This window comes from Pseudorca crassidens, chromosome 1 (assembly GCF_039906515.1).
Source record: "Pseudorca crassidens isolate mPseCra1 chromosome 1, mPseCra1.hap1, whole genome shotgun sequence".
Taxonomy (NCBI): Eukaryota; Metazoa; Chordata; class Mammalia; order Artiodactyla; family Delphinidae; genus Pseudorca; species Pseudorca crassidens.
This window is the reverse complement of record NC_090296.1, coordinates 92114430-92141002: the sequence shown is the minus strand read 5'-3', so window position 1 is coordinate 92141002 and position 26573 is coordinate 92114430. Positions and strand designations below refer to the sequence as shown.

Here is a 26573-nt window from a genome sequence, read left to right as displayed (position 1 = left end):
TGATAAAACCAAAGTCTTGCCGCCTTATGATTAAAGACATTAGATATGCATGAAAAATCCGGAATGATATTGTAGGCATTGCGACCAGCCAATTTCAACATTTGGAATTCGAGGTAGAAAAAAAATGCCAATATTATAAGGTTTGTCTGATAGAAGAGTTGAGACATAAGAACTACAGTTCATTAAAATATTGTGATTAAAGATTTTCAAGGCCTGGATTGAGCATTTGGTATTAATACCTACTGGAAAGGGTTATAAGCTACAAAAAAATCTGAGTTCCAGCTTCATACTTAGCGATAAATAGCTTATTTACCTTGGGTAGTCATAGTTGCTCATCTGAAAAATAAAATACAAATCCCTGGTCTAATTCCTTGGATTTTGGTAGGATACAAATGACATAGTTTGATCTTTCTGCATCTTGCATTTGAAACACTACAGAATTTTGGGGCCAAAGGAACCTGAAAGATCAATCTATCCCATCCCAATTCAACCCAGTTCATATTTTTATTCTTGATTTCACAAAGATGTTACTCTTAATAGTTGATTTTAATGTAAAATTAACTCAGCAAGACCACTTCCCATGAATACTGCATGATTGAGAATTTTTGGAAAAAGTAGATAATTAAGAAGAATTATTTATAGCAGACTTTAAGGGTAAGAAGTGATGGGAAAATCATGTTATATGCTTTCAAGTTTGCTTTCCTGAAGCAAAAGGAAACTTTGCTATAAAAGTCAAGAAACTACAACACCTTTCTCCTACTGTTAATATATATAATCAACCCTGGGGTCTTTTCATAGGGCTTAAAATTGTGCAAGCAGTGTAGGATCCTCTGTAAGACTTTATGTGTCTCACACCTATATGGAGACAGAATCACATAATTTGGCTAAGAGTTTAGACTTTTGCAGCTTTCACTGAGTGGGATCAGATTCTGTTCCTGAGAAAAAGGTGCCTCTGAAATGCCTAATCTGGCATTTGTCACAGAAGAATAATACTCAACCTTCTGCTGTCTTAGTGCTAACTCAGCTCAGGACCTTGAGATAAAGCAATAATTATAAAGCAGTGATTATAAATTTGCAATATAGGTGCCATAAATGTGAAGAACTATGATTTAGAATTGATTAAATTTGTGGTTTTTAGAACTGTTCATGAAAATTAAAACTGGAAAAAACGATCGGTGTATATAAAACAAGTCCTCATTAAAATAGGTGATCAAGATTTAATTTAATTTATTTTTAATAAATTTTTTTCAGCTTTACTGAGCTACAATTGACAAATAAAATAGTAAGATATTTACAGTGTCATCATGATGATTTGATATACATATACATTGTGAAAGGCTCCCCACCATCTAAATTAACACATCCATCACCGCACATATTTACCTTATTTTTTGTTGGTGAGAATATTTAAGTTTAGATGATCCAGATTTTAAATGGCAAGAATGCAATGAATTAAAAATATGGTTTCCAATAAAATGAATGCCTTATCAAATATATAATTTATATTCATATACTAAGTATATTAATATAGCAGTTCATAATAGATAAAAGAAAACAGAAATATCAACTGGAACAACATTTTTAAACAAATTTAAGGATGTGTGTTTTGTGTTTTCTTACCACCCATGTCAAGTTAAAACTAAGACAAAAGGTTGCTGCTCCTGCCTTTTTTGCCATCTTGGCTTTTCTCCAGTTTTGAGTAGAAACTGGAAATATTGGCTCCCTTTGGGATCAGTTTTTATTATTCCTTTTGGCCTCAACCTCATACCCTCTTGACTGACTGGAGTTTGCATTGTCTCTGTACCTACTGACCTCTGCCTCTGTTGGGCGGCATGGGTAGGTGTCCTGACAATGAAATGAGTTTCTCAAAATCAAAATCAAGGCTTCTAGAATTAAGCATATATAATGTATTTTAAGTAATTAAACAAGGCAGCTTTCTCAAGATTACCTGTTCTGTTTGAGATTTAGTAGTTGTCCAAAATCTGAAAATATATTGCCTTAAAAGAATGTCCCACCATTAATGAATTTAGTAGCTGTGCTGCCAAAACAGAAACTAGAATGCAGAAAGTGTTCAATAAATATTAGTGAGGAAATGGTCTTGTGCAAGATGTTTCACTTAGATGAGCCTCAGTTTCTCTCCTTCACATTGGCATTCGACTGTCTTTCCTTGTGAACAAATGACAATATGTATTAAAGTGTTTAGAAACATAACATACTATATGTTTCAAAAATTGTTTTTACTGTTGTTACTTTCAATTCATGGGAGGCAAAAGGTTGGTACTATAGTTTCTAATGAATTTTCTCCCTGCTGAAGTGAAAACGTTCTGGATTTTCAAAAACAATTCTGATTTCACATAGTCTGTCCTGTGGTTTGATCACAGAAACCATTAAAATATCTTAGAAGTGGAAACTGTATCTCCTGTCTGTCCCGTAGCTGGCCCGCGAGTCCTCTGTTGGATAATGTTCTAATTGGGAAAATATGGTTATAGGAGTCTAGCTCATAGTAATGACAGTATTCACAGAAAACCCTAGGAAAAATATTGGTGATAGTTTAGGCAAGATTTTTTTCAGGCTGTGTTTTCTTTTTATATTTTTAATATTAGTATTTTGAGTAGAGAAAGATTTTTAATAAGCATTAACTATGAAGATAATCTGTTTCAGAGAAATATGACCAAGATCTCTAAGGATCCTGCCACAAGGATCACTGGCAGAGGAGACCCTAGGGTCCTGGCGCTCCTTCCTGCACTTACATCTGGACACCACGCTCAGCCCTTGGCCATGAAAGAAGCAGAAGCTGGTAATGGGATTTTGTTCCTACTATTCTTTGCATTATCCATAATCCCAGTTCCAGAGGGTTGTTTTGAGGCTAAAAGGAAATCAAAGACGTGCACAGTTTTCATGAATGAACAAATGTGTGATATTACTCCTAAGTAATGTGTGTCCTCTCCCCAGGTTTCATTTTGTATTAGAAGGCAGGGTTGCTTTAGGCCCTCTTACTTCCTATCTTTTCATGGTCTTCCCTCCATTCATAAGTGACTCTTATTATGAGGAGAATAATGAGAATTTTAGTAGAGAAGTCATGTTTTTATTTCCTGGCTTTGATGAGAAAGGGTTACACATAAGAGAATTGCCAAATCACTTTCCATTCAATTTATTGAAGCTTATTTCAACTATTTTTAATAGAAATCTTTCTGAAGTGTATTAAGTGTTTTCTGATGTATTTGTGGGCTTCTTAAGGTTGAGGGGCAGTGTTTTTATCTCTTCCTCTCCACCAACTGTCAAAGTGAATGGCACATAGTTTGTGTTCCTTGAATATTTGATGAATTAATAATTTAACTTTTACTTTGTGACTTAGAGTTGTCAGTTCAAAAAGAATTGCACTGTGCTACAGCCCCTTGAGGTGTTCAGAGCTCGCTGAGGAATATGGGCTTATACTGTCTCTTTACTGGGATTTTGAGCTAGGAACTGCCATATTCTTTATAAGCTGCAGTCCTTTTAGGACATTGACCCCTTGCAGCCTGCTCCTTCCCTCCATGTACAAACCATAAGTTGTTTTTGTTTCTTGTCTGCTGTCTCCATTGTAACCTGGAAAAGAACTAAGAATTGCCAGAACAAATCATATGTACAAAGTCAATAACCTTAGCTTCCACATGTTTCTAATTCAGTAGACGTATTAACAGAGTCTTAGAGAATCTCTGCCTTTCCTAAGAAGTCAGTTGACAGTTATTTTTCTCATTGCCCATCCAGAAACCCTTTTTCCTTATCTCTAGGTTCTAGATAGTTGAGAATATCTTTTTGCCAACTAGTTAAATGCTAATTTACCAATTAGTAGGGTAATACTATCGTAATTTGTATCTTGCTTCCTACGTTTCAATGTCATTTTATGTCTGTCGTTATGTTTGGAATAACCTGAGAATTACTTTCTAGTTTGTGAAGTGCATAGAAGTTAGTTTTAAATATTATGTGGGAGGTCCAATCAATATGAAAGAAATTAGGTTTGACTTAGGACAAATCAAACTATAAAAGGATTTACTTTTCTTTCTTTAATCTTTTTTCCCTAAAAACAAACACATTAACAAATTCATAAGTTGGAAAGGGTTAAATAATCCCAAACATGTAAAGTCCTTCATAATCCTACCACCAGAGAGTACCACTGTTCGTTGTGTGGTTATATTCTCCTAATATCTTATCATTTTTAAAACTAATTTAAATATTAATTATGAAATACTTGATACATGCAAAGAATATATGTAATACACATGTAAGTTATGAACCTAACAACCAGGAACCCACTATTTGACTTAGGAAGTAGAACATCACCAGTACTGTTGAAGACCCCTGTGAGTTTCACCACAATTCCATCCCTGTAACTTCCCCACAATCTGAGGTAATAAATATTCTGATTTAAAAAAATCATCTTCTTGCTTTTCTTTGTTTTGACCAAATATAGGTATCCTCAGAAAGCTTTTGCTGTATTTTGTTTGCCTTTTAACATTATAAAAATGGTTTAATACTTGTTTTAGTCTTTGTAATTTGTTTTTTTTCCACTTAATATCAAGCTTGTAAGATTTGTCTTTTTAATGCATATAGCTCTGGTTCATTCATTTTCATTGCTGTATAGTATTCCATTGCGTGAATATACTATAATTTATTCTCTTATCAATGGGCATTTGCCTGGTTTCTAGGTTTACAAAACCATATCTTAAATGAAATATATAAATGCCACGTATGGTGATGCTTCATTAATCCTTTGATGCTCGTAAACTTAAATGGCACCATTTAAATGAAACTAAAAAGTCAGAAGAGAGCTAAGAGGGCTTCCCTGGTGGCGCAGTGGTTGAGAGTCTGCCTGCCGATGCAGGGGACACGGGTTCGTGCCCCAGTCCGGGAAGATCCCACATGCCGCATAGCGACTGGGCCCGTGAGCCATGGCCGCTGAGCCTGCACGTCCAGAGCCTGTGCTCCGCAATGTGAGAGGGGCCACAACAGTGAGAGGCCCACGTACCGTAAAAAAAAAAAAAAAAAAAAAAAAACCAGAAGAGAGCTAAGAATAATTTTTCTGGGCTAATGTTTTTACATCAGCATTTTGGATATTGGCCTCTGAGCCTGTGCCAATTTGTATTCCTACTTTATTATAATCAATTATATTAATAGTAATAATCTATTTCTGTATCATTTTTGAATATTACTTAAATGTTATAAACTCTATGTGTTACTAATAGCAATAGCTATTCCTTATTGTATAGTTGCTCCATGCCAGGTACTGTGCCAAACAAATTTTATACATTTATACCTCCTGACAGTTTTGAATCTTTTTTTCATTTGGAGATAATTTCAAGCTTACAAAAAAGTTGCAAAAATAAAAATAGTTGCAAAGAACACTCATATTCCCTTTACCTAGATACACCTATTGGTAACATTTTATTCCATTTGTGCTCCTCTGTGTGTATGTGTCTCTGAACATTTCATTTTTTCCTGAACCACTTGAGGATAAGTTATATACATTATTCCTTTTTACCCCCCAATCCTTCAGTGTATATTTTCCCAAAATAAGGATTTTTCTTGTATACCTTAGTACAGTAAATTTAACATTAGATGAAAATGTGTTATACAATTATATCAGTCTACTGTTTGTATTCTAATTTTGTCAATTGACCCAATCACGTCTTTACAGCATTTTTTTCCCACAGTACAGCAATCTGTCTGGGGTCAGGTGTTATGTTTATTTATTAACATCTTTATTGGAGTATAATTGCTTTACAATGGTGTGTTAGTCTCTGCTTTATAAAAGTGAATCAGCTATACATATACAAGTGTTAATGTTTAGATGTCATGTCTCTTTAACCTCTTTTAATCTAGGATATTCTTCTCTTTGCTTTTTATGACATTGATGTTTTCGAGAGACATTCTTCGCTCTCCCCAATACCCATCAACCCCTGGCTTTTAATAGAACCGTTTCCTTGTTTTGAGTTTATCTGATATTTCTTCATGATTTTGATTCGAGTTGTTTTCTTAGCTGGAACACTGCATAGGTGACATGCTATCATATCTAGAGGTACTCAATGTCTGTTTGTCTTTTATTGGTGAGGTTCATTTGAGCACCTGGTCAAGGTGTTGTCCAGTTTCTTCACTGTATTAATTACTGTGTTTTTACTCCATCACAACTAATAAGCAATCTGTGGGGAGACACTTTCAAGACCATAAAAATGTCCTTCTCCTCATTAAAACTTTCCGTTATGTTTAGCAGTCATTGCTGAATCTTACCTGATCCAGTCTTTACTCTGGCAGTTGCAAAAATTTTAATTTTTTCACCTCCAGACCTCCTTCTACTTTTACCATTTGGCACTTGGTATGTTGTTATCATTGAGAATCCTCCTCTCTAGTTTGCCTGTGTAGCTACTGCCTGTTTGTTTATTTTTCTATTTATCTGTCTGTCTACCTATCTACCAACTTACCTACCTATCCATCCATTTATCCCATTATCGTAGGATTATTGGTGTGACTCAAATTCCTATTTTTTCAATATTTTATAGTTCATTACTATACTTAATTAGTGTTCAAATTGTCCCAGATTCAGCTAATAGAGCCCCTTCAAACTGGCTCCTGTGTCCTTGTGACATGCCTGTGTTTTTGAGTAATTTCTTAATTTCTGGCATAGCAAAATATTCTAGTCTCATCTTGTATATACCCTAAGCACTGGAGTCAGCCGTTTCTTGAAGATCCCTGGTTCCTTTTAGTGGGGAATTGTATTCAATACTACGATCTGAGCATTGGGTTTCATGGCAATTTTTAAAACAGATGGTATTATTCAATTTTACATATTAGAGAACTAAGTCTCAAGAGAGGTTAAGTAATACAACAGCTGGTAAATAGTGGAAACAGGATTTAAATTCAGGTCTCTCTCTTAAGCATCATGCTCTTTTCAGTTACACTGTAGCCTTTAGTCATGTCATCTGGTTTCCTTTCCTTCCTTCCTTCCTTCCTTCCTTCCTTCCTTCCTGCCGCCTTCCTTCCTTCCTTTTTTTAGTCTAAATTGATACAAAAGTTTGCTATCATTTAATTTTTGCAGATAAGAAAAAGATCCTTGAAATTAAAGATTCATGCGGTGGACACTGCTTCCAAGAACTTGGAAAGGCAAAGCAGGAATGTCAAGATCTGAAAAGAAAACTGGAGAAATGCTATAGGCATCTTCAGCATTTAGAAAGGAAGCACAAAGCTGTAGTGGAAAAAATCGGAGGTTAGCATTTAAAGTAGCACTGCTACCAGTATAAATCTCTTTGATCCTTTTGAAATGTTCAAATGTGACGTTGTAGTTAATGTAGGCGCTGATTCTCTTTGGGGATAATTATAAACTAATTTGGACCTTATTTTTACTAACCAAATTATTATTATTGAACTTTGGAGGAAAATTGGAGCTCTGATTAAAAGGTCACATTCCTTCTTTTTTTGATTGAATAGCTTCTGAGTGCTCAATATGTGTCAAGCAGCATTGTAGGCACTGGGGATACACCATTGAAGACATCAGACAAAATTCCACTTTTGATGCAGATGCACAGGACTCTGTTCTCTGCCTTCAAGAAGCTTACCATTAAGTGAGGAGAACTGAAAATAGATTAATAAATAATTTCAGCTCTGAGTATCTGGCCGTATGTTCGTGTAAACCTGGAAGAAAAGATGTTAATTAACTCTTCCTCCTATTGAAGTCAAGGAAGACTTGACTAAGCCTTGAAAGATGGTGTTTGCCAAAGAGAACAGCATTCTAGGCAGCGGGAGAAGACATGACCCAAGGCATATGGGTCTGATCTGGCCTCCTTTCCGTCCATTCTTCACAACAGTGTCAGGAAATTATCTAAGAGGGATATCTTCTGCCATTTCCTATTGCCCTTTTTTTTGTTTTTGTTTTTGTTTTTTTTGCGGTATGCGGGCTTCTCACTGCTGTGGCCTTTCCCGTTGCGGAGCACAGGCTCCGGACGCGCAGGCTCAGCGGCCATGGCTCACGGGCCCAGCTGCTCTGCGGCATGTGGGATCTTCCCAGACCGGGGCACAAACCTGCGTCCCCTGCGTCGGCAGGCGGACTCTCAACCACTGCGCCACCAGGAAAGCCCCCTATTGCCCTTTTGAAGAAGGGAGGCTATTGGGCTCATGAGGCTGCTCCCTCTTACCTTTCACTGTTGACTTGTATCCTGTGCTTTATATTCTTTACATTTGAAATATTTCAGATGCTTGAGCTGGTCAGGGATTTTCTTCTACTGCTGGAGCTTGAATACAATATTATCATTCTGTCCTACACTTTCCCCTATCATTCTCGTTTTGGTCTAACTCTTCCTCATCCTTTAGGATTCAACTGAGAAGATACCTTATTTGCAGAGCCTTGATTTTCCCCAGTCTGGGTTAGACGGGCCGGTCCTATGAGGCCCCAGAGCACTTGGCTCTTCCTCAATTAACATTCTGCATTTCACTTTTTGGTTACTTGCCCACTATCTTTTTTAACCTATAAATTTCTTGAGAATAAGGAATTATCTTTCTTCTTCCTTATAGTCGTGGTGCCCATTAAATACCAGACAGTAATAAATGTTTGAATGAATGAAGGACTGAATGCAAGGGTCTCAAATAATGTGTCATCCAGGAAAGACCAGACAGATAGGTTCACTCTTTTTTTCTGCATTCACCTCTGTCGCTTGCCTGAACACCAGTCATCTCTTTCTGCTTCCAGTCTCGCCCCTCCAATCCATTCTCCATCAGGCAGATAGAGTGACGTGTTTTTTTTTTGTCTTCTGGTGTCTGATTTATTCTGAGTGCACAATTAGTATTGCTTTATTTCAGTTTCTGGTTTACTATTTGACACGCAGTTTAGATACAGGCTCTGTTAATGACATACTTCCTGAATCAACCTTTTTGAGATATTATTATTACAATTATTAGGATATTTTCTATTCAAAAAACAAAACTGAAGACAACAGTTTAAAATCCCCAAAGACATTCTAGGTGCATAAGTAATACATAAAGATTCTACCAGTTGGAGAATTTCTGAAGGAATAGAGTGACCTTTTAAAAAGTAAATTGGATCATCACACTGTCTTGTTTCAAGCCTTCAGTGACTTGTCTGGCTCTCGGTATGAAATACAAACACTTTAACATAGAGTTTAAGAAGCCCTTCATGATCCCACATCTGCCACCCCTCGGCCTTGTTCCCTACCACTGCCCCTGCTCTAATAGAGCTGTGACAGGGGTTTCACTGTCTCTTTTCTCCGAGCCTCTTTGCATCTCTTCCTTTACCCCACCATCTGTCTTCCCATCGGGTCACATTGCCTGGCTAACCCTACTTATCAAAGCCCTGGCTCATGCCTTCCTCAGAGAGGCTTTCCTAACTACCCCAGACTTGGTCAGGTTCCTCCGTTAGACATTCCCCACAGCTCCTATGAGTTTTGTAACATTCATGAGCTTGCCATTATTTATTGTCTCTATTCTCCTTTGGAGTGTGATGGTGACAAGGATGAAATCCTGTCCTAGCACTTAGCACAGTACCTGGCATCATAGCACACTCGGTAAATCTTGTTGCCCAAGAGCAGCCACCTACTCCCACCTACTGCTTGCTAAGTCTGCTAGACATAGATGATAATTACTTTAAGGAAAGAAAGGGTTTTAGGAATTTTGAGATAAAAAACAACACAGTTCCCGTGGTGATTGCTTAGGTCTTTAATAGAGGCCAGAGAGTAAATTTGTCCAACTGTGGATGTAGATACAGTGTGGCTATTGTAAATTTGATGAAAATCTGTTTTATATAATAAAATGACAAGGGCAGTTGGATGTGATTATTCTTTATAAATAATAATATTTAGCACCATGCATTGTGATCATACAGTAGTTATTCTACATAGTGCTTTTTGAGGCTGATAACTTCTATAATTCGTGGACTTAGAAATAATCCAACAAAGTTGATAGTTAGCTCAAAACAGCAGGCTGATAAAAGGAGTCAGGGTCAGAATTTAAGTCATTTGATAGTTTGATTTCAGTGTTTGTCTTAATGGAAATCTATTAGTTGATAATATTTTTGTTATTGTGGTTGTTTTTTGTTTCTTAAATTCCATTTTCCACTGTCATGGGAGCATTTATTGAAAAGTGATGGAGTAAGAGTGAGTGGTTTAGAAATATACAAGCTATATCCATCACTGGGGGAACAGATTGATTCATTCTCCAACTCATAGGGTGTGTTGAAAGGGTGACGTAGCAGGAAATATGGGGTGCCATGTTCATAGGTATTAAATGATGATATTGCCAGGCCTTGTATAAGGTGCTGTTCACTTACTATATTATTTCCATTATAATCTTCAAGGTAGGTGATACTATCCCCACTTTACATATGAAAAAAACTCAGGTTCAGAAAGATTAAGTAATTTGCCTAAGCTCATCCAGCTGGTTAGAAGAAAAGCTAGGATTTAAACCCGTGTCTCTTGGACTCTGAAATTCATGCTTTGTTCTCTGTACCACATGGACTCCATCAGCCTCCTCATCTTCTTTTTAAAAGTTCAAAGAATTGAACATCTTACATTATTTCTGAAAATGGCACCTACTTAAGCTTAATATTTTTTTAATTTTGTATTGAGGTACTTGTTCAATGATCATTTGTATGAGCATAGACTGTATACCAGGGTCCATGAGGGACATGGAATTAGGAAACCTACTATGTTTCTAAATAAAGCCTTTAGTCTAACCGGAAAACAAAACACATGCATATAAAACAATTGGAAATTTATTCCAGGACAGTGTGTAACCCAGAACAAGATGAAAATGGAATATAGATTTAAAGTGCTGAGAAAATAGAACAGGGAGTGGTCAGATTAGGGTTTATCAGGGAATGAATGACACAGGGAGCAAATGGAAATTTTTCAGTCTCCTTTATAGAAATTTGTGCTGGTAATTTAAGGGAAAGACTGAGAGAAAAAGAGATTAATTGACCAATATACTATAAACTTTCTTTTTTAGAAGAGAACAGTAAAGTTGTTGAAGAATTATTAGAAGAAAACAGTGACATGAAGAATAAATTGGAAGAACTGAGAACACTTTGTAAAACACTACCACCAAGGTAGGCTTTTACTATTACAAAGAAATCATTTATTTCTGAGTATCTTTGCTTTTTTTTTAAAATATCAGTCGTATCAATAATATCATACCAAGAATATCAGTTACTTTTATTGTTACATAGCAAAAAGTATAAAAAAGAAGAAAATCTTCTAAAACCCTGTCCCCAGAAGGTATCCTTTATTTAGTATATGTGCTGCCGAAGCGAGCACTTTACCCTTTATTTAAGCCCTTTTATACACACACACCATGTGCACATGTTTTAAAAATTGAGATTATCGTATAAGCTATTTTGTAACCTTTTGTTAATATTATAAGATAAACACTTCCTCCGTGTCATTGGATATACTCCTATAATGTGCTTTTCAATAGCTGCATAGATTTTCATCATGGGGATTTATCATGATTTATTTAAGTAACTGTAACACAAGTTGTTGGCATTTTTCTCCTAAATAATTATAATAAAGATCCTCGTATGTGAACTTTTTAGCACATCTTAGCTTATTTTATTGGAATATATATATATATATTTTTTTTCAAGTTACATTTTTCACTTAAAATCTCTGTTTTTGCAATCTTTGGTTTGTTTTTAGGTCACTGTCAGAAGGGACCATTGAACATTCTTGCCTGCCATGCAATGCGGTGGCCTTGGAAGAACTTCGTGGGCAGTACATTAAAGCTGTAAAAAAAATTAAGCGTAAGTCCCTAAAGAGATTCCCAAGATTTTAAGGTGGTTTGGGTCTTTTTTGTAACTAGCAGTAGTAATTTTGGGGAATTTTCTGAACTACCTTGTTCTTACCTGCTTTTAGAAGAGATCACTGATAGCTTTTCTAAGTTATGTAGATGATTTTGCCCAAGTAAATTTGGAGTTTGCCCCCCAAATTTTGGAAGTGGCACAAGGATAGAGCTATTTTTATATTGTTAATTATCCTGGGGTTTTTTTTTTTGGACACTAATATATATATTTTTAAAGTATAATTGACATATACCACTATATTAGTTTCAGGTGTATAACATAATGGTTTGATATTTGTATGTGATCACCACAATGTCTAGTTTCCCCATCACCATACAAAGTTATAAAATATACAACACAGTAGTAGTTCCCCCTTATCTGAGGATTTGCTTTTGTGGTTTCGGTTATCTGTGGTCAACTGCAGTCAGAAAACATTAAGTGGAAAATTCCAGAAATAAATAGTTAATAAGTGTTAAACTGTGGGCCATTCTGAGTAGCATGATGAAATCTCATGCCATCCTGCTACATCTGCCTCCAGATATGAATCATCTCTTTGCCCAGCATATCCTGCCTGTTAGTCAGTTAGTAGCCACCTTGATTACCAGATCCACTGTATCACAGTGCTTGTGTTCGTCACCCTTCTTTTACTTAATAAAGCCCTCAAAGTACGAGAGTAGTGATGCTGACAGTTCATCTATGCCAGAAAGAAGCCGTAAAGTGCTTCCTTTAAGTGAAAAGGTGAAAGTTCTTGACTTAATAAGGAAAGAAAAAAAGAATCATATGGTGAGGTTGCTGATCTACAGTAAGAACAAATCTTCTATCCGAGAAATTGTGAAGAAAGAAAATAAAAGTGTATGCTAGTTTTGCTGTCACACGTCAAACTGCAAAAGTTACGGGCACAGTGAATGATTAGTGCTTAGTTAAAATGGAAAAGACATTAAATATGTACAATAAGATATTTTGAGAGAGATCACATTCAAATAACTTAGTTAAAATATATTGTCAAGGGCTTCCCTGGTGGCGCAGTCGTTGAGAGTTCGCCTGCCGATGCAGGGGACACGGGTTTGTGCCCCGGTCCGGGAAGATCCCACATGCCGCAGAGCGGCTGGGCCCGTGAGTCATGGCCGCTGAGCCTGCGCGTCCGGAGCCTGTGCTCCGCAACAGGAGAGGCCACAACAGTGAGAGGCCCGCATACCACAAAAAATAAATAAATAAAATAAAATAAAATAAAATATATTGTTAAAATTGCTCTATTTTATTATTAATTATTGTTAATCTCTTACTGTGCTTAATTTATAAAATAAATGTTATGACATGTATGTATGTATAGGAAAAAATGTAGTATATTTAGGGTTCAGTACTTGGTTTCAGGCATCCATTAGGGGTCTTGGAATGTATCCCCTGCGGAAAAGGGGGGACTACTGTACAATATTATTCACTATAGTCACCGTGCTGTACATTACATCCCCATGACTTATTTATGATTGGAAATTTGTACCTATTGACCCTCTTCTCCCATTTTTCCCACCCTCCAACCCTCTCCCCTCTGGCAATCACCAGTCTGTTCTCTATTTGCTTTGTTTTTTTAGATTCCACATATAAGTGAAATCATACAATATTTGTCTTTCTCTGTCTGACAGTTCACTTAGTATAATGCCCTCAAGATCCACCCAGGTTGTCACAAATGGCAAGCAATTTCATTCTTTTTTATGGCCAAGTAGTATCATTGTATGTATGTACCACATCTTCTTTATCCATTCATCCATTGATGGACGCTTAAGTTGTTTGGCTATCTTGGCTATTGTAAATGATGCTGCAATGAACATAGGCACACGTGTATCTTTTCGAATTAGTGTTTTCATTTTCTTTTGGTAAATACCCAGAAGTGAAATTGCTGGATCATATAGTAGTACTATTTTTCTTTTTTTGAGGAATCTCCATATTGTTTCCCATAGTGGCTGTACCAGTTTGCATTCCCATCAACAATGCATAGGGTTTCCCTTTTCTCCACATGCTCACTAACACTTCTTAGTCTTTTTGATGGTAGCCATTCTAACAGGTATGAGGTGATATCTTATTGTGATTTTGATTTGCATTTCCCTGATGATTAGTGATGTTGAGCATCTTTTCATATATTTGTTGTCCATATCTATGTTTTCTTTGGAAACCTGTCTATTCAGCTCTTCTGCCCATTTTTAATCAGATTGATTGTTTTTTGTTGTTATTGAGTTGTATGAGTTCTTTGTATATTTTGGAAATTAATCCTTATTGGATATATAATTTGCAAATATCTTCTCCCATTCAATAGGTTGCCTTTTTTATTTTGTTGATGGTTTCCTTTGCTCTGCAGAGCATTTCAGTTTGGTGTAGTCCCACTTGTTTATTTTTGTATATATTGCCACTGCTTTTGGAGTTAGATCCAAAAAAATATCACTAAGACCAATGTCAGTGAGCTTACTGCCAGTGTTTTCTTCTAGGAGTTTTATAGTTTCTGGTCTTACAATCAAGTCCTTAATCCATTTTGAGTTGATTTTGTTTATGGTATAAAGAAAGTAGTCCAGTCTGATTCTTTTGCATGTGGCTACCCAGTTTTCCCATCACAATTTTTTGAAGAGATTGTCCTTTCCCCATTGTATATTCTTGCCTCCTTTGTTGTAAATTAATTGACCATGTGTGAGGGGCTTTATTTCTGGGCTCCGTATATTGTTTCATTGATCTGTTTGTCTGTGATGTCAATACCAAACTGTTTTAATTACTATAGCTTTGTGTTGTAGTTTGAAACCAGGAAGCATGATGCCTCCAACCTTTGTTGTTCTTTTTCAAGATTGTTTTGGCTATTTGGGATCTTTTGTGGTTCCACACAAATTTTAGGAATTTGCTAAGCTACTCCAGCTTTCTTTTGGTTTCCATTTGCATGAAACATTTTTCCATCCCTTCCCTTTTAGCCTGTATATGTCCTTACATCTGAAGTGAGTCTCTTTAACTTTTCTTGTATTTCCTATTTTTCTGTTGAAGTTCCCTCTGTGTTCATTCTTATTGGTGAGCGTCTTTATGACCATTACTTTGAACTCTTTATCAGGTAAATTACATCCCTTTCATTAAGGGTTTTTTCTGGGGTTTTGTCTGGTTCTTTCATTTGGAACATATTTCTCTGTTTCTTCATTATGCTTGACTCTCTGTGTTTATTTCTATGTAACAGCTACCTCTCCCAGTCTTGAAGGAGTGGTCACAGGAAGACTGGGGTGTGTTTCAGGCTGCTGTCTGTGCAGTGTCCTGGGGGTTGTAGCTTGCCAAGAATTATCTCTCCAGTTGTTTCAGTCCTGTGGGGTCCAGAAATGCAAGCCCTCTAGCCACCAGAGCCAGGTGTTCAAGGGGTGTCCCCTGTGTGAACTGTGCACACCTGCTGGGTTTGGTGTGGTGGGGCTTCAGTGGAACACCAGGCTGGGTTTGGCATGGTGGGGCCACCATGGAGTCCAAGGGTGGGGCAAGTGGCTCTAGCAAGGTAGAGGGAGAGTGTAAAAATGGCGCCTGCCAGGGCCAATACTAGTAAGGTAGAAGAGTCAAAAATCGTTCCCTCCAGCACCGCTGTTCCCTGGGAGAGTTCTAACAGATCCTGCCCTTCTGGCAGATGCTTTAAGATCAGCAAGTACATCTCCCTTAACATAAGGTCTAGGCATTTTTAATGCTGCTGTTTTTGCACTGGGTTCCTGAGTTGAGTGAGTCTGTGCGTGAGTCCTGTAGGAGTGGAATCTCAGGTTCCTACAGCACTTTGTGTCTTCTGGACGTAAGCCCCATTAGTTTTCAAAGCCAGGTGTTTTGGGGACTCATCTCTCTGGAGCAGGTCCTAAGGGTTGGGGCACCTGATGTGGGGCTCAAACCCCTTGCTCCTCAGGGAGAAGCTTTGTTTTTGTGATATTCCTCCTGATTGTGGGATGTCATGCCAAGGGTGAAGGTTTTGGCAAGATTGTGTCTCTGCATCTCCTACTCACCTTGATGTGTCCCCTTTGTCCTTTGTGTGGGGTGGCTCTTGGGCTAGTTCTCAGGTCTTTTTCAGAGACAGTTGTTCCATATGTAGCTGTAGATTTGGTGTGTCCGTGGGAGGATGTGAGTTCAGGATTTCCTGTACCGCCGTCTTGAACTGCTTCCAAGATTTTTCTTCTTGGACACTAATATTAAACTAAAAATTTCATAATCTTACAACTTAAATAACTACTACCAAAGAAAATGTCATATGAGTTTAAATGAGCAATTACTACTTTCTTCCATAAACTTTTAAGGACCATGAAAAATGGATGTAATTAGGAATTGTTCTGTTGTCTCTATTATTTTCATAATGGATTATATCATAGATGTAAATTTATTTATCAAGTCCTGTAGTACTAGGTGGTGCCGCATATCCTGCAGAACATTTCTGTGGTTTATGTTTTCCCAGTAGAATACCTCCTGGTTTTTAATTGCAATATTGCATAGTTGGTATGTATGTCCCAGAACAATACCAGTGTTTATGTACAAGAAATGTATATTTACCTACTAAAATTGCATTCATTTTAAACAGAATGAGTGGGAAAGGTCTCAAGTTCCAAATATAATTGGTGGATCATCAGAATCATGGTGGAGATGTTTTGAAAAGCCCACTCAGTATCAGTATAGAGAATGTGCTTCTTAGCTGTTGCCAGTACTAACAGAGTACATATTACTAGAAAGAAATTTACTTTTTGTTAACAATTATAGTGATTGGAAAGTGAAATTTTAAGCTTTTCTTTTTCATCCTAACATGATAACTTGTTGTGTATTTATGTGTATTGTTTTACATTTTAGAAGTTGGTTGGAAGTTTTGTTCTGACATGTACTCCATCAAAATTTTTCCCACTTGAAGTAATGAAAAATAGTCTTCCACTTAGCATTTTTGCATAGAATGTGTAATTTTCAGGAAGAGCTTACTGATATTGAGGGATATTCCATTATGAGTTGGAATCCTTAATATAATAGGGATGATAATATTCTAGAAGGAGGATGTAGTCCTGGATTTAGAACAAAATGTTAACCTTAAATAGTGGTAGTTCCAATCAAAGCACACTGAGTTAAACATAAAAGGAAGACTTGAAAGCTGTGAACTATTTTTAAATGTAAATTTCAGGAGGCATCATAAGTCTCATCCTTCTCCCTGCAATAGCATTTTGTACGTATCTCTCATGGATTGTAGTATTATATTTAGTTGGATACTCAAAAGTGCTGCCAGAAAATTGAATAAATAATGAAACATGGATTTTCAGAGCACAAATAAACAGAAGAATATGAATCCAGCTCATATTACCTCATTTCTCTCTTTCTTTGTCTGCTTCTCTCTTCCTTTCTGCCTTACCCTTTCTGTATATTTCTTTTTTCTCTGTCTTAACTAGACGTAATATGTAATTGAAATGTATAAATATCTGTGCCTCATATTAATGATAACTGCTTGCTTCAGTGTTTCAAAATATGACAGTTTCCCTGGGGGATATGCCATGTTACCATATATGTCTGTCATCATTGTAAAAGGACTTTTGGATTACTCCTGCTTTGAGTCTACCAAAATGGTGACCGGAAATATTCCATTTTAATGATTGTAGAAAACTATAATGTTTAAACTATACATCCAGTCACTTCATCTCCCAGAAAATTGGTCTGAAGTCTGCCTCTCCTGTTTTGGAAAAACTGCTAATAAACGTGCATTTTGTGGGGATTCCCCCCGCCCCCAGGTGATATGCTTCGTTACATTCAGGAGAGTAAGGAAAGAGCTGCGGAAATGGTAAAAGCAGAGGTATTGCGAGAACGTCAAGAAACCTCCCGAAAGATGCGCAAATATTATTTGATTTGCCTCCAGCAGATTTTGCAGGATGATGGAAAAGAGGAAGGGTAAGTTCTGTCTGAACAGCGTGTCCTGAGAGTACCAGGACAGCATGTTGTCATTTTCTAAGCATTTTCCTTAGCCACAGAATTAACTGTGTCTACATGATGAGCCATTAGGGATTAAGAGAGGCTTAATGTCTGTGCAGCCCTAAGTGGTGGCAGAGCATATAGGAAAACAGAAATCCTGGGGCTAAGGAAACTTCTTTTTTCCTTTAAACTGTATTAATTTCATATTCTGGAATTCCCCACAGGGCTGAGAAAAAGATTATGAATGCTGCTAGCAAACTTGTTACGATGGCAAAATTGCTGGAAACACCTATTTCTAATAGATCCCAGAGCAAAACGACACAGTCAGGTATGTCAAAATGAGTTACTTGAAGGATTTTTCTCTCCTTCTTTTTTAGATATTTAATATCTTTAGTATGAGAGTAGAGAATGTAAGGAGTGAGAGCTGAGTTATCCTATTGTGTGCATGTTTTACTTAAACTGGAAACTTACCAAAAAACCGTGTAGAGTTTCCAGTTCAAGTAGTCAGACTGAGCTTACCCACCAGCTTCCTCCTGCTGCTTCCATCCCTAGAAATGATAGAAAAGATTTTAAACGACAGTATAGAAGGAGAAAAGGAAGAAATTATAACTGAGCTTTTAAAAGTTACAACTGATAAATCAGAGGCTGTGAGAAATCCCTGAAAGAAGGCAAACACTGTAAACTGAAGATGGAAACCTCAGTTCAAAACTCCCAGAAGATGATAGTTACAAGTGGGAGCAATATTGAAACTGTTCTACGTGTGAAGGTGGTATGTTCCAGGAGAAGTAGTAAGCCTAGGGGATACCAATGGCGTAATTAGCTGGTGTTCCAGAGCAGCTGAAACCAGGTGGGATTGCCCTCTTTATTTCTACTTATCTTTCTTCCTGAACCTCAGATTGCGCTAGGTAAGAGCAACAGGAACAGAGAGTCTGGGAACTGGGCAGTGCTCTAGGTGGCTAGCCACACCGAGGAGGAACTGAGAGCCCAAATCCCAGAGTACCAGGTATCAGGTCTTTCTACCCTGCTGCTCATTCCTTCCCACTCCACTTCCAACCCTTTAAACAAGCAGCAGATACTGTACTCAGGACATCTGAAAGATAAGCATTCAACCAAGAATTACCACATATTTATAGAAAGCCAGCACCATGAAGAAAGATACCAAACTCAAAATAAGACAAAGCAAAAAAAAAAAAAAAATCCACAACAGAACTTATACCTAAAAAGATAGAATTAATAGAACAAACAACAGGACCTGAGAATGTTAGAAAAATACAGTATTCTCAGAAAGATGTAGGAGGATATTATAGAGGAAACTAACAATATGCTAAGATTTATACTATTTTCAAGGAGAAGATGTAGATACTGATAACTCTAGAGATTGCTAGAAAAATACAAGTTTAAGTATGTGTATAAAAATTTAAGGCTAACTAATAGAGAAATAGAATATATAATTTTCAAAGTAGTAGGGGTAAAACTTGGAAGAAAACGTTTCAATCTAATAATCTAGAAAGAGGAAAAATACATGTAGAAAGCATGGGTAAATAGAAAATAATAGTAGGTTGAAACATCAGCAGTCACACTAAATGTGAATTGGTTAAACTCACTTATTAAAAGACCACAATTTTCAAACAGTTTTAAATACTCTAGACATATGTTATTCCAGATAAGAACATTGTCAAAAATTCAAAATAAAGGGCTGGAAAGTGATATACCAAGCAATGCAATGTTGATATTAGATAAATTATAGAGTTAAATACAATATTAGGTAAATTAGAGTTAGCATTAAACTGACCAAAGTGATAGTTCATAATGATAGAGGAGCAACCTCCCAAGAAGCTATAAATGAATTCTTTCTGTTCAAAATAAAATAACTTAAGAATATATGAATCAAAAGCTGATGGAAAAACATGAAAAAAATTAGTAAATTCCCAGTCACACTGGGAGGATTTGAACATATCTGTGAGGAAATGGGGTTTTTGCACTTCTGGAAAGCTTGAAGCAAAGACTGTTCAGGGATTCCCAAGATTGATGTTGGTAAACGTTCTTCAAATAAAAGCACAGAGATTATTTGTGTAAATTTTGGAATGGCGATGTGAACCTTGGCTGTAGAAGGGCAGTGGCATATAACAAGAAAAGAGTTTTCTAGATTTGGGGCAACTGCAAATAATGAATAATGTCCCCAGCAGAAACAAACCCTTTTCAGAGACTTTAAGGACCAGGGTACCCTACTTTGAGATATGATGCCTCTGATTCTATGCTGTGTGGCTGTTCTGCTTCTGATCAGATTTAGTGTCTTAGCTAATTAAATCAGAAACTATTTTAGCTTTGAGAAAAAGAGAGAAAGTGTGTGAGAGGGATGTGTGTGTGTGTGTGTGTGTCTGTGTGTCTGTGTCTGTCTGTCTTGGGTTGGGTGGGTTCTTCCACCAAACTTTCTGCATCAGAAACTCCATATTTGACATCAGAGCAGCAAGACTGGAAATGTTGCAGTTGGCTCTTGAAATGCTGTACCAACTATTACAGAAAATAATACAGCAGGTGGATAGCAATAATAACAGATTTCATTAACAGAATTACTCAGCTTTATCTAATAGATATACGTAAAAGAATATTTTTAAATGTCCAGCATTGATGTATTTTCTTTGAGAATGATTAAAATATATATGCATCCCTTGGAAATACATAAAAACATATATTTTTTCTCCTCTTTCAGTGTTAATTTTCTCCTAATTTTGTTTTCCCCTAATTTTGTGTTCCCTTGTATACAATAGTATTGCCTCTGACTTCAGAGATGCTGACTGGAGTTAAAAAATCAAAAAGAAATGATGTGAATCAGAATATATCGTGTCACAGTGAAAGCAAATCAAACAGTATAAAAACTATCCCTAGAAGTATGTGTGACCAAGCTCCTAAGAGGAGGGCTGCCTGTAACTTACAAAGGCGATTAGAGGACGCAGAGCACGGGGACAGAAAGCATGAGCATTCCAAAGAGTCACATCCACGCTTTCAGTTCGGGGATAACAGTCACAAACACCTAGACACTTTGCCAAGGAATGTTTCTCCTGAGTTTGTTCCTTGCAAAGGTGAAAGAGGCTTTGGTTTGCACAAGAAGATAGACCTCCTCGGTGATACTGTCTCTGAATCACTCCAGCACTCAACTGCACACCCCTTTCTCGGATCCTTCGGAAATAAACCCTCACCTAGATATACCCCTAGTCTTTCTGAATCCGAGTCCACGCATATAACTTTTCGAAGTCCTAATGAAAGACTTGGTTTAAAAGTATACAAGTGTAATCCACTGATGGCAAGTGAAAATGCTGCATCTGAGAAAAGTCAAAGTTTGGGTGTTAAGGAAACTCCGGTAAAGGATGGAGGGGACCTCAGTGACTCTGTAAGCTGGCATTCCAACAGTGCCGCTCTACCCTGCAACAATTATGAAGTGTCATTTTTGCATGATAGGCCACAAGAAACTCTGGATATGCTGGACGAATCTGTTAATTTCAAACAGTTTTCAGCAGCAAGTTTTCCTTTAGATTCAGAGAAAAACAGTATGATTCATCAACCTATGAAATGTCAAAGAGGTCATGCTCCAGACCTGTCAGAAGAAACCACGTATTCCCCGCCAGGGAAGATCAGCATGACTCTTGGACACCCACCTCATCATAAGGCTGATATATTAAAGTCAGATTTCAAAAAGCTGAGCAGTACAGTACCATCTGCAGTGTGTCCACAGTCTTCAAGAAAATTAATTGCTCCTCTGTCTAACCAACAAGATAGTGGCTTTGATAGCCCATTTGTCAATCTAGACTAACTGTTATACAGTATTTAAGAAGAATCATTAATATATTGATAAGAAAACTGGAAGAGAAGACTTCATACTGAAAAATATTTGTGGGTTCTGCATATTTTGAGATGTTTTAATGACGTCTGACTATCATATGAGTAAAGTATTCTCATAAAATTACTTGAGATACTAAGGTTGCCTTAGTCTTCTAAAGGGCTAATCGTGTATGTGTAATCTGCTTCTGTGTGGTGCTTGTATTTGGTTGCTAAACCACCTATTTTTATACTTATAAATTAGCTCTCTGTGCAGTGTTAAATTATTTAAATAAACTTGCATATGGTCTGTAGAATTGTTATGAATTATTTTTAAATTCATAATGTAGAAATGTTATATTGACATAATTTGAGATTCATCTAGAAAAACATATAAACCTTGATGATTCGTACGTATGCTCAGCCAGATTTAATTTTTGAAATTAGCCATGTTGAATGAGGCTATAGATTTACTCTACACATAGTTTTCCTGGAAATCCGTACTCAAGATTTTGATCCTTGCTTTCAGTTAGTGGAAAAGAAGTATTGCAAAGATTGCCACAAAATACATAGCTGTGTCCTGGCTTCATTAATTCAAATATTAGTCTGAATTTTTTTAGTTGGCATTTGCGTTATTTCAAATCTCCTGTGACACCCAGAGACTTTCTTTGTCTCTTTTATGGTTTCATAGTCTTTCCTTCATCTGAAACATTACTTTTTTTTTTTTTTTTTAGATTCTGCCTACTTTATACTAATGATTGTCGACAAAAATGGTATTGTCTAATACAGTATTTCATGACTTTATTGGGGAATATTTTTGGACTTCACAATGAAAATGGACTAGGTCCAGAGAGGTCAGACATCCAGCAATGCATGGGGCAGTGAAGCATCTCAGTAAGTTGGTTCCCAACCTAGGAGTCTTTCAAGATGCCACACCAGTCATTCACATAGATGAAAAATCTGATTATAGTGACCAGAACTTGGAACTTAACTTCATTATGCTTGTGAACACCAAATACTTTTGTATGGTTTTAATAGACACTGACTTTTTCAAGAATATAACTGCTGGGAAAATGGACAAAAGATTGCATTTTGTCTTGCTTTGGAATTTGACTGGTTCAATGTTTTGGGAAACTCACATTACAGTGGCAAAGGTCGTAGAGGAATTTAAGTTGCTAACTTAGCGCATTTATATCAGTCAGCATTTAGAGCTGTCAGTTTTGGTTCTGGTGCTGACTACATTACGTCTTCTAGTCTAGCTGTGTCTGAGCAGTGGCATTTTGAAAGACATGTGATCTTGCTCAAAGTTTACTTTCAAATTTCTTTTTTCCTGAAGGTGTAGGTAGGTTATATCATTGTTAAGTTTTGTCTTAAAATGGGTTTTACAAAATACTTAATATTAATGAAGGTGTTGGGCTTTATAGAGGCAAAACCCACTGTTTTAGAAGGATGATGTACTTACTACTACTACTACTACTACTAGAATAGCCATAATGACTTTTTCACCAAGACCTTCTCACTTGGGTTACTCTAACAGCAGCCACACTGGTCCTTCCACTTCTAATTGCATCAACAACCTCCACACCACCTCCACCCAGCTTTTGAGTGCTTTTTCTGAAATGAAAATCAGATCGTGTTACCTCCCTGCTCTCTGGTACTTCATCACCGTCTGGTATTCTTTTTTCTTTTTAATTTTTAAATTTTATTTATTTTTTCTATACAGCAGGTTCTTATTAGTCATCTGTTTTATACACATCAGTGTATACATGTCAATCCCAAGCGCCCAATTCATCCCACCCCCACCCCCCGCCGTTTTCCCCCCGCAGGTGTCCAAACATTTATTCTCTACATCTGTGTCTCAATTTCTGCCGTGCAAACCGGTTCATCAGTAGCATTTTTCTAGATTCCACATATATGTGTTAATGTACGGTATTTGTTTTTCTCTTTCTGACTTACTTCACTCTGTATGACAGTCTCTAGATGCATCCACATCTCTACAAATGACCCAATTTCATTCCTTTTTATGGCCGAGTAATATTCCATTGTATATATGTACCACATCTTCTTTATCCATTCGTCTGTCGAGGGGCATTTAGGTTGCTTCCATGTCCTGGCTATTGTAAATAGTGCTGCAATGAACATTGGGGTGCATGTATCTTTTTCAATTATGGTTTTCTCTGGGTATATGCCCAGTAGTGGGATTGCTGGATCATATGGTAACTCTATTTTTAAGGAACCTCCATACTGTTCTCCATAGTGGCTGTATCAATTTATATTCCCACCAACAGTGCAAGAGGGTTTCCTTTTCTCCACACCCTCTCCAGCATTTGTTGTTTGTAGATTTTCTGATGATGCCTATTCTGACTGGTGTGAGGTGATACCTCATTGTAGTTTTGATTTGCATTTCTCTAATAATTAGTGATGTTGAGCAGCTTTTCATGTGCTTCTTGGCCATTTGTATGTCTTCTTTGGAGAAATGTCTATTTAGATCTTCTGCCTATTTTTGGATTGGGTTGTTTGTTTGTTTGTTTGTTTTTGCAGTATGCGGGCCTCTCAATGTTGTGACCTCTCCTGTTGCGGAGCACAGGCTCCGGACGCGCAGGCTCAGCGACCATGGCTCACGGGCCCAGCTGCTCTGTAACATGTGGGATCTTCCTGGACCAGGGCACGAGCCTGCGTCCCCTGCATCGGCAGGCGGACTCTCAACTACTGCACCACCAGGGAAGCCCTGTTTGTTTTTTTAATATTGAGCTGCATGAGCTGTTTATATATTTTGGAGATTAATCCTTGGCTGTTGATTCCTTTACAAATATTTTCTCCCATTCTGAGGGTTGTCTTTTCATCTTGTTTATAGTTTCCTTTGCTGTGCAGAAGCTTTGAAGTTTCATTAAGTCCCATTTGTTTATTTTTGTTTTTATTTCCATTACTCTAGAAGGTGGATCAAAAAAGATCTTGCTGTGATTTATGTCAAAGAGTGTTCTTCCTATGTTTTCCTCTAAGAGTTTTATCGTGCCTGGTCTTACTTTTAGGTCTCTAACCCTTTTTTTTTTTTTTTTTCTTTTTGCTGTATGCGGACCTCTCACTGCTACGGCCTCTCCCACCATGGAGCACAGGCTCCGGACACGCAGGCTCAGTGGCCACGGCCCACGGGCCCAGCCGCTCCGCGGCATGTGGGATCCTCCCAGACCAGATCACGAACCCGCGTCCCTTGCATCGGCAGGGGGACTCCCAACCACTGCGCCACCAGGGAAGCCCTCTAATCCATTTTGAGTTTATTTTTGTGTATGGTGTTAGGGAGTGTTCTAATTTCATTCTTTTACATGTAGCTGTCCAGTTTTCGGAGCACCACTTACTGAAGAGACTGTCTTTTCTCCATTGTATATCCTTGCCTCCTTTGTCATAGATTAGTTGACCATAGGTCCGTGGGTTTCTTTCTGGGCATTCTATCTTGTTCCATTGATCTATGTTTCTGTTGTTGTGCCAGTATAATATTGTCTTGATTACTGTAGCTGTGTAGTATAGCCTGAAGTCAGGGAGTCTGATTCCTCCAGCTCCGTTTTTTTCCCTCAAGACTGCTTTGGCTATTCGGGGTCTTTTGTGTCTCCATACAAATTTTAAGATGATTTGTTCTAGTTCCATAAAAAATGCCATTGGTAATTTGATAGGGATTGCATTGAATCTGTAGATTGCTTTGGGTAGTATAGTCATTTTCACAATGTTGATTCTTCCAATCCAAGAACATGATGTATCTCTCCATCTGTTCATATCATCTTTAGTTTCTTTCAACAGTGTCTTATACTTTTCTGCATACAGGTCTTATTTTATTCCTTTTGTTGCAATGGTAAATGGAAGTGTTTCCATAATTTTTCTTTCAGATTTTCATCATTAGTCTATAGGAATGCAAGAGATTTCTGTGCATTAATTTTGTATCCTGCTACTTTACCAAATTCATTGATTAGCTCTAGTAGTTTTCTGGTGGCATCCTTAGGATTCTCTATGTATAGTATCATGTCATCTGCATCAGTGACAGTTTTACTTCTTCTTTTCCAATTTGTATTCCTTTTTTTCTTTTTCTTCTCTGATTACTGTGGCTAGGACTTCCAAAACTATATTGAATAACAGTTGTGAGAGTGGACATCCTTGTCTCGTTCCTGATCTTAGAGGAAATGCTTTCAGTTTTTCACCATTGAGAATGATGTTTTGTCATATATGGCCTTTATTATGTTGAGGTAGGTTCCCTCTTTGCCCATTTTTCTGGAGGGTTTTTATCATAAATGGGTGTTGAATTTTGTCAAAAGCTTTTTCTGCATCTATTGAGATGATCATATGGTTTTTATTCTTCTATTTGTTAGTATGGTGTACCACATTGTTTGATTTATGTATATTGAAGAATCCTTGCATCCCTGGGATAAACCCCACTTGATGGTGGTGTATGATCCTTTTAATGTGTTGTTGGATTCTGTTTGCTAGTATTTTGTTGAGGATTTTTGCATCTATATTCATCAGTGATATTGGTCTGTAATTTTCTTTTTTTATAGTATCTTTGTCTGGTTTTGGTATCAGGGTGATTGATGGTGGCCTCATAGAATGAGTTTGGGAGTGTTCCTTCCTCTGCAATTTTTTGGAAGAGTTTGAGAAGGATGGGTGTTAGCTCTTCTCTAAATGTTTGGTAGAATTCACCTGTGAAGCCATCTGGTCCTGGACTTTTGTTTGTTGGAAGATTTTTAATCACAGTTTCAATTTCATTACTTGTGATTGGTCTGTTCATATTTTCTATTTCTTCCTGGTTCAGTCTTGGAAGCTTATACCTTTCTAAGAATCTGTCAATTTCTTCCAGGATGTCCATTTTATTGGCACAGGGTTGCTTGTAGTAGTCTCTTAGGATGCTTTGTATTTCTGCGGTGTCTGTTGTAACTTCTCCTTTATCATTTCTAATTTTATTGATTTGAGTCCTCTCCCTCTTTTTCTTGATGAGTGTGGCTAATGGTTTATTAATTTTATCTCCTCAAAGAACCAGCTTTTAGTTTTATTG

At 37.2% G+C, this 26573-nt stretch overlaps 1 protein-coding gene across 4 annotated transcripts in view; it reads left to right on the top strand.

The window, feature by feature from the left end:
- CEP152 (centrosomal protein 152) overlaps positions 1–21852 on the top strand; it is a 96692-nt gene extending 74840 nt beyond the window's left edge. For 2 of the 4 annotated variants that reach the window (XM_067746287.1, XM_067746279.1), the window contains exons 21-27: positions 2662–2797; positions 7070–7237; positions 10984–11083; positions 11673–11776; positions 17551–17707; positions 17953–18056; positions 20497–21852. In XM_067746287.1, the coding sequence (XP_067602388.1) occupies positions 2662–2797; positions 7070–7237; positions 10984–11083; positions 11673–11776; positions 17551–17707; positions 17953–18056; positions 20497–21536 (1809 nt within the window). In that variant the 3' untranslated portion in view covers positions 21537–21852. The remainder of the gene's footprint in view (positions 1–2661; positions 2798–7069; positions 7238–10983; positions 11084–11672; positions 11777–17550; positions 17708–17952; positions 18057–20496) is intronic. The other 2 variants (XM_067746306.1, XM_067746295.1) reach the window with 1 other exon arrangement.
- Positions 21853–26573: the final 4721 nt, after the last annotated feature.